Source organism: Etheostoma spectabile, chromosome 16 (assembly GCF_008692095.1).
Source record: "Etheostoma spectabile isolate EspeVRDwgs_2016 chromosome 16, UIUC_Espe_1.0, whole genome shotgun sequence".
NCBI lineage: Eukaryota > Metazoa > Chordata > Actinopteri > Perciformes > Percidae > Etheostoma > Etheostoma spectabile.
In genome coordinates, this window is record NC_045748.1 from 10,941,923 (window position 1) to 10,956,276 (window position 14,354).

Below are 14,354 nucleotides of genomic sequence, written 5' to 3' on the forward strand. Positions count from 1 at the left end.
GGAAAAAAAGACAAAAACATATTACAATGACTAGTCAATCCAGAATTTGTTTTCACTTTTGTGTAATGTCGACATTTAATTTAAGTTACAGTAGTTTACAAAATTCATTATAATGTTGCCATTAGATGTATTGTACCAGATTTAAAGCTATTTTAATCAGCGGTCTCATATAAACTAAAAACAGGACATGTAATAGAAAATTACACATAGCAGTACAACACACACACACACACACACACACACACACACACACACACACACACACACACACACACACACACCACAATAAACCCTGTGAGAGAAATAAATCAGATAAACATTACACTGCTGTTGTAGGCAGTAAATGGTGAAAATCCAAAAGACAAACCTGCAAATGAGTGAGCATAAATGATTGAACAATGAGGGTTACATGGAGGTTTTTCATTCAGACATCAAATGTACTCATCAATTATATCAATTTTGCTCTTCACGTCTGCACACTGCCCTCATCTGTAACATCGCATTCCTTTGAACTCTGATTTAAGACATTTTTCTCATAACTTTTTTTTGTTGTCAGAACAAATTGCACGTTTCTCTGACTTTGTCTTCACTTCACAAATCCGTCACCAACACCAGAAAGCTGATTTGAACGCACGGGAGAAAGGTCTGCGACGGCCTCATGACCTCAGGCGTCATGTATGTTGACTCTATACGGACAAACACATCAAGTGTGAAAGCCTCCTCGTGCATCAAAGTGAAACACAAGGTGTGTGTGTGTGTGTGTGTGTGTGTGTGTGTGTAAGAAGGATTCTGTTCAGCCATGCATAATTCAGATTAAGGAGAACAAAGGCCTGCTTATGTCATAACAGGGTAAACGACAAATTCTTGCAAGTTGAGCAGAAGAGACTGAAATCCTTTATTTTCGCCCCACGCTTTTTCATCCAGACAATCATTTGTGTCTCTTTGTTGTGCTTTCTCCATTCCTTCTACACTTTGGCATCCCCTCTTTTTTAATTTTCTGATCACAATACAGAAGAACAAGACAAGTGAAAAAGAAAGAAGAAACCCAGCTGAATGGAGCCGATCAAATCTTACCTACCGTACTTCTCATGCCCTCTGCTGGCCACCGGAGAAGCTTTCAAAGGAATTACATTCTTTCCAATAGAACACTTTTTTTACACTTAAACATATTGATAGCCTTTATTATTAGACTCACGGTCCATAAAAACAACTATAACAACAAAACAGATACAGATACACAAGACAGACACCAATTAAATAAGACAGCTGTACCAGTAATCCCATGAGGGAGACTGGTATATTATGCTGATCACTAGAATTATTACATATCTACAATGTTAAACCTTCTGATTAAACAAATTAAACAAATGCAACACACAAACAAAAAATATCTTATTATATTAATATTATGATATAGTATATTATTATTATTATTATACGGGATGCACAGGTTGTGTAGAAGGGCCTTGCATCGTAAATGTGCACATTTGATATCCTATAAAATAAAAAAAATACAATAATGTAACAATTTATCATTTAAAAACCAACTCCCAACGCTCGCTCTGACATGCCGCTCCACTGTGATTATCATTTCCATTTTAATTTGCAGTACACATGAAAAGGGAAAAAAGCAACGATGACCTCAGTGGACAGGAAGCCCTAACAGTGCTTAGAAGCGTTGCTGTGGATATCTATGGGTTGTATTTTAAATGCTCATCAATATTTTGCATGTAAAAATGATACAGTGTGTATCATATTTATTAAGCAAGGCAAGGCAGCACATTCTGTATCACATTAACAAGTTTAAAACTGTTAAAAACATTCATTAAAGAGAATGTAAAAACAGCTGAAATAGAATAAGACCGGTATGACATATATGAATAAAAATTACTGTCATCATCACATGTTCTGTCTGTTACCCTTAGGGAGGCGCTACAGAGCACTCAAAGCCCGCACCCCCAGCCTGAAAGACAGTTTTTATCCAAGAGCCATCATTTAACTTAACAAATCAGACATTTTCCCACCTGGGTGTTATGATCTATGTGCGCAATAATACAACCCATGCAATACGGTTTCTTTTACAATTGCTTGTTTATATATTTATTGAGTGGGATGACTATGCTTGAGTGTGTGTGTATATATAGGCCTTTCATATTTTTTGTATTTTATAATTTTTTTTATATTGTCTATTAAACTTTTAAATTCCCATCAAATTTGCCTGTCCATTCATTCATTCCTGCTAATATATAATAATTAATTCCTGCTCATGCAGTTTAAAGTAATAATAAAATTGGTACCATGCTTGTCAAAGTTTGTTAAAGGTTGGGGGAATTTAAAAAAAAACGTTCCCTAAAGGTTACAACTTTAAGATTACAACATTAGGGGAACATTCCCTAGAGTTTGCAATTTTCAGGGAATGTTCTCTAAAGGTTGAAAGCTAGGGGAACGTTCCCTAAAGTTTCCCTAAAAGTTCCCTAAAGGTTGAAAGTTAGGGGAACGTTCCCTAAAGGTTGAAAGTTAGGGGAACATTCCTTAAAGGTTCCCTAAAGGTTGAACGTTAGGGAAACGTTCCCTAAAGTTTCGCTAAAGGTTACAATGTTCTGGGAACGTTCCCTAAAAGTTTCCTAAAGGTTGAAAGTTAGGGGAACGTTCCCTAAAGTTCCCCTAAAGGTTGAAAGTTAGGGGAACGTTCCCTAAAGTTTCCCTAAAGGTTGAAAGTTAGGGGAACGTTCCCTAAAGTTTCCCTAAAGGTTGCAATGTTCTGGGAACATTTTATGAAACCAAAAACTAACGTTCCCAGAACCTAAAGAAAACTGTCCAAGGGAACCAAAACCTAACCTTCCGGAACGTCACGCAACCAAAAACCAACGTTTCCAGAAAATCCTGTTCACTTCACTGATGAACTTTTACCTTCAGTGAGGAGTGTTCGCGGGTTGTACCGGGACGGAGAGGCTCAGGAGACTTTGAAAAAAATTGAACCTGGAGTAGATTTTACAGGACTTCGACTCACGTCCTGACAGGTGAGTCGCTCGTGGTGTGCAGACGCTGCAGTCTATCTTTGTGCTGTATGTGTAGCTGCAGTAGAGTTTATGGTGCGGTGTCTGCTGTTTGATATCTTTAATGACTGTTGCTTCTATAATACGACCGAGGAAAGTGGTTGTTAACTAATGCCTTCTGCAGCACCGTTGAACAGCCGCTGTATTCTAGTTCAACTCACAGAGTTCAGATGTCATGCCTCCTGCGACGCGGGTTCGACTCCGACTTGTAACTTGACCCTTTGCTGCATGCCGTCTGCTCTCTCTCTCCCCCCCCCTCTTTTCCTGTCGATCTTGAGCTGTGCTGTCAAAAAGAAACAGAGTCTGAAAAAGGTAGTTATCGTATACCATATTTCCCTTTCCCTTTTAAGATGTAGGCTACTGTTGACTCACTGACTTTTTTTTATCTAAGTGCATTTTTGGGCTACTTGTATTTGAGTAGCCTACACATTCTTTAAAGTAGCAGTAGGCCTATACTCCTTGAGGATACTATTGTAGCTTTCTTTTTAAAATGTCACTTTATCAATAATAACAATTGGCTAAAATAATAGGCACTCAACATTTACCTGACAAAGTAACTTGATGCAGTACTTACTTGTATTTATTCCCATGTCGTTGCCCTGCGGTGAGGACACTAGGGCCGCACGGACACCGAGCCTGCCGGACGGTGCCGTTTGAACCGAGAGGGTTTGGAAGTTCAGAGGCCGAGATCGGACTATCTGTCCACCGCGAGGTACCTGCGGGACGTCTCGGCAGCTATTAATGAGGTTGTCAGATACAGCAGGACGACTATGCAGACATAAGTTTGGTGTAAACAGTTTATGTTACTCTATATTTTGATTTTGTATTGAAGGACATAACTCCGTGGACATGAGTGGACTATCATCAGAGGACAGTGCTTTATTTCCCAATGGACCACAAAAGGTAGGAGCTTTAACAAAGTGCTGCTTTGTTCTTCTCTGTGGAAAAACTTCAATATGCGCTTCTCATTGAACTTTAATAAGCCTAATTCATTTACAAGAGCCTACACACCTAAACCACTGCCACACTTCCTGCTTATAACTTACTACTCATTACACAAAAAAAGTAAAGAAAGTGGACGAGAGTGTGTAGAGATGGCATGAAAAAAATACAACAGCCTATTTTAGAGCCTATATCAAAGCAAAGCTGTATACCATTATTTTAAAAAAAAATCTTTACATTTAATCAGGCTGTTCCTTCTTTATAGTCCTAACTGCTGAAAGTATATTTGCATTACTCTTTGTGTTCTGTGGACTGAGAAATATTTGAAGACTCTAAAGCTCTATGTAACTCTAGAAAAATGTTATATATAATTTCATAATATCATTATCAAGGTTAGTTAATTTAGTGTGTTGTGTGGTCATAGTTCATCGGATGTGTATACTTGGTTTGCTAAGACTGCCAGCTAACATCTGGATGTCGAAGTGTAAAGCTATAGCTGTGATGGTGAACTCTGACATGTATGAAGATATTGTAGATGCAGCCTGTACATGAAAATAATAATAATAATGTGCTTTGAAACAATCTGAGCACCAGATATCTGAGGCCTGCCACCAGGGGGCTGTCTGCTGTCTCAACACGAGATCATTTAACAGTGCTGAGGTGTTAAAGAAGATGAATTAGGGCTCTCAAATACCAACAACCACACAGACATAATATGTACTTAGAATGAAATTAAGTCATACTTGAAGTGAAATAAGTATTTATATCATTTAATTAAGTAAAAGTAGCAACATTATATTGTATAAACTCTAGTATAAGTAAGATCCCTGCATGGCTATTAAGTAAAAATAAGTGTTAAAATGCAATGCATGCAAAATGCACTTGAAGTATCGAAAGTAAAAGTAGCCTATGCTCACTGTAAAAACATTGGCCCCTGTCAATGTTAAACTATAATATACCATATCATTGGGGTATTTTGTAACCTTTTAATGTCATATAACTGGTGGAGGTGGAGCTATTTCTTAATCCAAGGACTCATTTTATAAGCAAATCACATGTTCTGTCTGTAAAATCTCAATTTGTTAAGTAGTTATGACTGTAATGTGATGCAGTAAACAGGTCAATATTTCCCTCTGAAATGTTAGAAGTATAAAGTAGCAGAAAATGGAGACACTCAAGTAGTATAAAACTGGTATCTCAGAATTGTTTTTGAGTACATGTGTTCTTAGTTCTTACTTTCCACTTCTGTAATCGTTCCCTCCTTCACGTTGTACACTGGAGTCACAGACAGTTTTAAGAGAACTTTTCCAGCTGTTATTTCTAAAGTATCTGTCTCAGGGGATCCCCCCGGAGAGTCCATAAATCAACTCTCTGTATTTATGTGGTTAAACTGTGGATGAAGTGATTCTGATGGTGAGTCTCAGTGTCACTCACTGAAATGGTATGGTTTGCTAAAACCCCGACCTGCACACAAGCCAGGCCTGCAGTGATGAAGTACTTCTTTTTAACTTGTTTCAGGGTAGAAAATATTGCCTTATAAGTGTTTAAGTAAATACATGACACATCCTGACGGATGATCCATGTCTATAGGGAGGCCCGTTGATCCAGTGTTCCCTGTGATGTACGGGAGACATTTAACAGCTCTAAAGTTAGATACAAGTTGATTCAAGTGCCACTTTATAATAAGGGATACTTTCTAAAGGGCATACACATTGTAACTAAGTTCATAAATGGTTAATACATCATTTTTAAAGCTTTATAGATCAGTAATAAGCAATCTTGGTTTAACGATGTGAAAAGATACTCGTTTTGGCACCAGTTGCGTGTATTTGATTTTGTTTTTGGCCACTTGAGGGCAGCAGAAACAACCTGTAAACATAACACTAGCTTTAAAGTTATGTGGTGAATGTTGTGAATTAGCACTCTCAGCGGATGCCGAGTAACAGTGCCATCCATTTGAAGTCGTGTTTGTGTTCACCAGATGAACATCAGTCCAATATTCACACTCTTCTAGATTTTTTTCATTGTTTTCTGTGAACTCCTATGAAAAAGGTCTGACTCTTTAGCTGCTGAATGCTCCGCTATGTTCACCAGCTAGTGGCTAACTGTGCTGTTTGGTGCTGAGCAGGTAGCGCAACGTGCATTGATCTGGCTGCACCACTCATCAGTCTGGCATAGGTGCAAAAGACATTCTGGCTTGTTTGTCTCTCTCTTGTTCATACTGCGCTAAGCCCTAGTAGTAGTCACGTAGTAACGTCACTCGCAAAACAATGTCTGATTATTTCGATGGAATCAAAAAAAATTGGACCGTGGAGATGTAAGACGTAGGGAATTGTTGAGTTTCTGAAAATAACACCACAGAGTACTCATTCATTCATTCACATTTCATTGTACAGGAAAGTTTAAAAAGTATCATGACATTACAATGTAAACGGGCCTGACTTAGTTTAAAAACTGGTTTTTAGCAGGTTCCTGTTCTGCAGAAACACAAAACATGGTTACAGCACGTCGGGACAGACGTTTGTACAGGATATCGATATGGAAAGACAAATTTAGACAACTAACACAACAATTCAGTTCCATAAGGACAAAGACATTTATACAAGACATCAGCTGGGCTAGACAAATACAGACAGCGCAAACAAGGCTTGGACAATACACCAGCAAATTAATTAATGCGTGCAAGTGTTACTGTTGAGAAGGAGCTAGACCTGCTCTTTCATGAAAAGTGCAACAGGATAACTGTTGTTGTGATTTGGCTATGTAAATAAAATTGAAATTGAATTGAAGACGTATGCAGTAGTCCACACGGGACCTTCTTCCTGTATTTACTTTCTTGCTCCCGCCACAGACACATCTGCCCAATGAGCGGAGGGAATGTTCTTGCGTGAGTTGTAGTGGCGCATCTTGGTACGCTTGGATTTTTCCAGGTATGAAACGCAAACCGGACCAAGGTGTACAAACTCATCAGCTGATTCGGACCAAAGCAAACCAACTACCAGTGTGAAAACGCCCTTCGACTTATTCTATGCCCTTGTGGGATCCGCTTTATTTTTATTTTTTATGAGTCATTTTATAATGTCTGAATATTTGCTGACATTTTATAGAACAGTTAATCAATTAATCGACCAAATATCTTATATCTTATATATATATATAAGCATTGCCAAAGGTCAGATGTCAAAGGTCAGCCCAAATTCTCCACGACCATACACACACACACACACACACACACACACACACACACACACACACACACACACACACACACACTTGGGCTGCTGCACAATTATGGCAAAACAAATTTGGTTATCTAAGTATCTTTTTATCAATAAATCTAATGAATATAGAAGCTAAAAGAGAAGAGTGGGAAGTCTTTTTTCATCGAGCTTCCATTGCTTTGTTAATCGCATTCAGCCTGACCCCTGGAGTCAGGGCCTGGCCTCAGGGGGAGTTTAGAGGGTCATGATGAACAGAAAGTAGTGATATAATGTTAGTGTGATGTAAAGAGAGGGGGGGGGGAGAGAGAGAGAGACAGACAGAGAGATAGAGATGGACCGTGGCCAATGATCCGCAAGCAGAATAACTAAAGACTGTTTTATAAAGCATGTCACAGAGGACGAGCGGAGAGATAAAGCCTGATAAGGCAAGAGGTTATGAGGAGCTGCCGGGTGGTTTAGTCCATTTACTCATTTTACTCATTAGTCCGGGTCATTTCATAGATGCGCTGGCGGGTGGTACAGGCCATTATCAGTGAGACTGAGATTCCAGCCTGAAACACCTTTTGGTCCTGATTTCGAAATCCAAGATCCTGCAATAGAGCGAAGCCTGAGGAGGAACCAGATTCACGGCTCGCATGAATTAAAAAAATAAGCAAAAACCTCATGTTTAACCCCCCCCCCCCAACCCCTCCTTAATGTAGGCTACTCAAACGAAGGTGTGTGGAGGAAAAAGCGATTCGAGCCCGCAGCCGATGCCCGGAGAAAACGGCAGCCTGTGTGCATGCAGGCAGCTGCGGACGACAGGAAGCTGGTACCCAAACGCGTCGGTGTTTCTTAACTGTCTGGGATCTGGCTCTGGAGGCGCGTCGCCGCTGAGGTATGGGCTGCGCTCCCAGTATCCACGTCTCTCAGAGCGGGGTGATCTACTGCCGAGACTCGGACGAATCCAACTCGCCGCACCAGACCACCACCATCTCCCAGGGCACGGCGGCCACGCTCCACGGGCTCTTCATCAAGAGCGATGCGGCCGAGACCATCCCCTCCGTCATCGCCTACCAGAGCCGCCACTCGCGCAACAACTCGTGCCGGGATCGCAAGGAGAACAGCGGGGGACACGTCCGCATCGAGGCCGAGACGCAGACCAGCCACACCAGCGTCAAGGTACGGCTATACTGTGCAGCCTACAGCCGGGAGCGTTTAATCACGGTGATGCTGCTGGCACAGTCACAGCAGCATCACCGGCTCGTGAGTGGAGCGCACACTTGAGGAGGCCTGTCGGTTTGTTGGTGTGGTTTTTGTGTGTTTGTTCGAGGCCTTCTTGGTTGGTGCTTTTAATAAGTAATGACTCGAGTTCAGTCAGTCTCCTCTCATTCACCGCCTTCACCAATCCCTCCCTGCAGACACCAGTGTGAAATAGATAATTACATGTTCTATACATCTGATATCACTGGCACGCGCTGGCACTGGGCTCCTCTCGTTGTTTCCCCAGTGGTGCATGTAATAAATGACAGGTGGGCTAACTGGTTTGACTATTCCTTTAATGTAAATGCTGTGCAGTTAGTCTTAGATCTGACCCATCTGACTGTAAACAATACAACAGATGCTTTTCAAGTTCTACCCCAGCAGCTCAAAAAATAACTTTTACTGTAACGCTGTTCCCATTTAGCATTCATTGGCACTTAACATTTAATAAACGGGTTATAACACACTATTTTGTAGTTGTCAGCAAATATAAGGGCATCTTAACCCTTGTGTTGTCTTCCCGTCAACCATGAACTTGTCCTTCCAGGTCAAAATTGAAAATGAACATTTTTTTGTGCTTTTCTGATGTTTTTGTTGCTTTTTCTGATTTATTTGTCACTTTTTCCATGCTTTTGGCTTCTTCTTTTTTTTTTCAGATGGGAATATGTCAGAGTTTAGTCCGGATACTGTTTTGAAACCATAAAAAAATAAAATGCTGTAAAATTAACTAAAACACCCAAAAAATTCAATGAAGTAATTAATAGTTTTACCTGAAGAATGTTGTATGGAATAATCCATGTTATTTTTGGGCAATTTAGTTGAAAGAAATCCATATTTCTGATATAAAACGCTTTGAAACGGGTCAAATGACCCAAGGACAACACAAGGGTTAAACAATTCTAACTTCTCAAATGGCGACGTTTAATATTATAATGACTAATATGTTGCCATTGGTTGTCTGTTCATACGCCATCCTCTGCTATGGGCGCTCACATGAGGAGTTGTAGTGGTTAACAAAAATATTAATGAACACTTATATCTGCTTATGACTGAAGTGAAATGCCAGCTAGCAATAACAACAAACCGTTATATATCAATCAATCAATCAATTGTAGGAGGTAAAGTGTTTCCATCCAAACTTGTTTTATAAAGAACAACTTTAACTCTCCAAATGTTGCTGGTGTGCTGAAGGTGGAGTTATCCCTGCTCTCTCATGTGTGCTATAATAACATAAACATAAAAACCTGTTTACATGCTTTTGTTTATTATCTCTAAGTGCAGCCCCAGGCGAAAGTTCCCAGAAACAGAACACATCAGATGAGCAAACATGTGCATCCAATTTTTTCTTCGTTCTTAAGCAACAACGCAGAGAAAGTGTGCCTCGCAGGGCCAAGTGTCAAAGGATCAGCATTGGTTTGACAACTCTTGAATTCAGTTTACAACACAGGACAGTTTACGGCCCTGGCAGCTCTGTTTCAACGCTGAACGCATGAGACACTAATAAGGAGACATTGTCGGTGTTGCACAGGAAACCCCTAAGACTTCGACTTCGACTTCTCTGTATTGATCCTTTTGGGATGACTCCCGCGAGGAAATTGAAAATTCCAGCAGTTTTAGCAAGAAAAAATAAAATAAAAAAGACAGTATAAAGACAACAAAATAACAGTAATAACAATAATAATAATAACAATAAGAACATTCGTCAAGTAAAGACAAAAAAGACCATCAATTATTATCAAAGTGTCAGTGTCCAGTGTTAAAGGGATCAAGTGACCAGGGATTAATGTATGTCCAGGTGTGTATGTATGTCTGTCGGTATGTCTGTATGTCTGTATGTCTATATGTCTGTATGTCTATATGTCTGTATGTCTATATGTCTGTATGTCTGTATGTCTGTATGTCTATATGTCTATATGTCTGTATGTCTGTATGTCTATATGTCTGTATGTCTATATGTCTGTATGTCTGTATGTCTATATGTCTGTATGTCTGTATGTCTGTATGTCTGTATGTCTATATGTCTATATGTCTATATGTCTATATGTCTATATGTCTATATGTCTATATGTCTATATGTCTATATGTGTCTGTCTGTCTGTCTGTCTGTCTGTCTGTCTGTCTGTCTGTATGTCTATATGTCTATATGTCTATATGTCTATATGTCTATATGTCTATATTGTCTAAATGTCTATATGTCTGTCTGTCTGTCTGTCTGTCTGTCTGTATTGTCCTCTCTGCCCTATTTCCTCCTCCCCCGAGTGAGGAGTTGTAGAGTCTGATGGCATGAGGGACAAAGGAGTCCTTGAGTCTGTTGGTCCGACACTTGGGAAGGAGCAGCCTTCCCTAGCATAATAAGCTATTAACAGAAGAATGATAAAAGTCATAAAGGGAAAAAAACAAGTTTTGTTATGTCGTTAATAGCTCAATGCATTCAAGCGCTATATAATATATTCCATTAATTATGTTTTTAAAGATATTTGGGGGGGGCTTCTCCCTTTATTAAAGTGACAGTGGATAGACATGAAAGGGGGAGAGAGACTGGGGATGACACGCAGCTAAGGGTCACAGGTCAGATTCGCGGCTGCAGGACTCAGCCTACATGGGGCGAGCGCCCCAATTCCATTTATACTTATATTATATTTGTGAGGACAAATACGCGGTCTGTATGAGAAAAAAAATGTAAATAAGTGGACCTTGAGTTTTTTATATCTTGTCAAAAGTCAAGTTGTCATGGGAGATGCTCTTAACCTAATAAACCAAATTAATAAGTAATAATAAAGTAGTGTGAAAACTAAGAATGATTATTGTCTGTCAGCCAGCAGTTTTCATTTTTGGGAATCCGAACCTCAGTACAAAGATCATAAAGTTGTGGACTTGTGGACACGTCTCTTCATATCTTTAGTGCTCTTTTCACTGGCTGATGGATCTCTCTCATGAGGGAGCATGTGAACAGATACTTCTTCATATTTATAATCGAACCCCAGAGGATATAGCTGTGTTTTGTTAAGAAGTAGTGTAGCAGATGATCTTGTCATCAGACCCTCAGAATAGATTAACCCATTCAGGCCTAGATTTACAAAATAAAATAGAACTATTACATGGTTGTTTTACCCTTTTCTGTACGATTTGATCTAGCCAAACAATATTTTTTGGACCTTTATGGTTTAAAAAAACAGACAATATTTGGTATTTTTAATAAGTATTATGTAATGGACTGAGGTTTTAGCCTTCAGAGGCCCTACCAGCCCCATGCGCTTTAATTCTCACGTTTCATTGATTTATGATTTGTGTCTCCTCTGGTCCTAGTATGGAATAAAATTGGCACAATATAAGTAACTGGATTGAATGAAAATATTTAGTCTAACAGGATGCTTCTCATCAGCAGCTGAAATGAATCCCCCAATAATATTTAGGTCCAGAAGTTTAATAGATTTCATAGATTTGTGTCATTAGTAATGGGTTGTGTGTGTGTGTGTGTGTGTGTGCGTGCGTGCATGCGTGTCTGTGTGTGTGTACATGTGCTGTTCCTAAGCTCTTCCTCAGTTCCCCCTCTTTCTCCAAAAACTGAGAGAGTATCAATCATTCTAATTATTACTTAACCCATCTGGCATTCCCTGCAGAATTTGAATGATCTGCCATGGTGTTGATCACACTCCTGTGTGAGTGTGTGTGTGTGTGTGTGTGTGTGTGTGTATATAAATGCACAAGTCATTTGTTTACCCCTCAGGTCAGTAAGGCAGGAGTGTGAACAGTTGCATGTGAAGGAGCAGATGTGGGTGGCTTGTACTGAGATCCCCTGGAGCCCTTAAACAGTCAGGGAATTTTAAAAGATCATTTTCCCCATCATCGTCGCGACCACCTCTAGTTTAGACGCACAAATCTTCAATGATCGTTAACAATGCAGCTTCTGTGTTTTGAAAAATAAATGAAAAACACGAATCCTTTTGAATTCCACCATACAAATTTAAAGAACACATGAACATTGGCCACTGTCATCGACTGGCATCTTATTTGCCGTTCTTTTTACCCATTCTATTCCTATGATATGTACTGCATATATACCAAAACAGTGCACGCAAAGCCCGTAACCTTCGTGATGTACAGAGCAGTACAGACATCGTATTCTCTCATAAACTTACATATTTATCCTCACCATACACTTACTGACACACATCAGCGGCATCATGTAGGGTAGCTGTCCGAGAGAACATGTACTGTATTTCCACATTAGGCCAGAAAAATCTGAAAAACATATCTTTTTCTTACAGTTTCTGCGTGCGAATAATCTTGGGGAAAATAACTTTTGGAAAACATTGATGTACTTTATGTCTTCTCACACAGTTGTGGGAGCGTTAATGCGAGGAAGGCTGTTATCTGTTGCTTCTAACTTATGATTTAGGAACAGTGTTTTTGTGCCATAAAAGAACTGAACTCTAACAAATAATGGTGCAATAGCAGTCTGTCTGCAAATACAAATGTGCAATATCTCATTTTTATTATTGTATTCACTACATTTACTAAATGTATTGTTTTCATTCTGTGTCTTTTGCCTGTATAAGTGTACTGTCGGTTAATTTGTGTACCACTGAGGGTGAGTTGCGCTAAGATTTCATTGGACAGCTGCTGTCCACTGACAATAAAACATATTCTTTTCTATTCTAACCCTCCATGTGAGCATCATTTTAAATGCCAGTGTAGAAAAGAAAAAATCCCAAATCCTGCCCAGTCAGTGGTGGGCGGGACCCAACCTCAACCTATCAAGGCACACCTGAACTGCTCAGGCCATGTAGGCCTTTTGTTTGCTGGATCATGCTGAAAAATCTGCTATCAGTGTTTAATAGTAGACAGCCTGACTGTAAATGGATGCATTTTGTATGGAAATTTGCATTGTTTGTCATCAGTAATGATGTTAATGGTTATTAAATTGCCATTTAGCTTAATTGGTTATTTCAGATTTTTTTTTTTTTTTTTTTGCACTACAGAAGATTTAAAACTAGATTCAGCAATTAGAAATGACTTTCCTACAGTCAGTTTTACAGTTTTATCATCCCCTTTGTACAGTAATTAGGCAATTACAGTTAAACTGGTCAACAGCGACCATTTGTGATTAAGAGATTTTGGCAGTGTTACTATTGTTTCAGCGTTTGAGTGTTGATTGATCGAGATCTTTACGAAAACAACGTCAAAGCAGTAACCTGAACGCACATGATTGGAGCAGCATTTTCAGATTAAGATGTTGAGTGTGGACACAGGCAGTCTGAGTTTGGGATTTAAAGTTGGGGGGGGGGGGTGAGAACAGGAATGTCATCCAGGCTGTGAAGTGGAAAATAGTTTGACTGTTGGACCGGGACAACTGTTTACATGCAAGTTCCCGTAGGTGTGTGTTTACATGCATGTTATCTCACTGGAGCATAGTTTGAATTTTTATCGAGCGCAGTCAGGTTTCCATGCTCTTTTTTGGAAGTTTTGAAATGTAGTGCATCAGAATGATCCGTACCAGGGATAGTGGCACTTAAATGTTTTGAGGGCAAGTGAGTTCTGTCCCTCAAACTGTGGATTTGATTTCATGAGACATATTCGAATGCTGCACATTTTTGGGGGGGATTTCCAAACTACATTTATGCAACGCAGTGGGTGGAATAATGGCCAAAATCAAATTGGATAAATAGATATTAAAAGAGTTGAGCAGAATTGTATTCACCAGGATTAGCCTGGATACTCATTCAAAAATGAGTCATAAGTGAGGGATGGAAAGTAAACATATATCTTTCGAGAGTGAGAGTTTATAGTTAGAACAGATCAAAAATGTGTAATTATACACGAGTTATTAGATTAGATTTGATTAGATTCAACTTTATTGTCAGTACACATGTACAGGTACAAGGCAACGAAA

The 14,354-nt window shown here is 39.4% G+C and overlaps 1 protein-coding gene across 2 annotated transcripts in view; it reads left to right on the forward strand.

Annotated features, from left to right (window-relative positions):
- The first annotated feature begins 3,890 nt into the window (after positions 1–3,890).
- Positions 3,891–14,354, forward strand: part of pde8b (phosphodiesterase 8B) — a 77,914-nt gene continuing 67,450 nt past the window's right edge. Inside the window, exon 1 of one of the 2 annotated variants that reach the window (XM_032539367.1) lies at positions 3,891–3,959. In XM_032539367.1, coding sequence (XP_032395258.1) covers positions 3,906–3,959 — 54 coding nt within the window. In that variant the 5' untranslated portion in view covers positions 3,891–3,905. Of the gene's footprint in view, positions 3,960–7,914; positions 8,381–14,354 lie in introns of those variants that run through there. The other variant, XM_032539366.1, reaches the window with a different exon arrangement.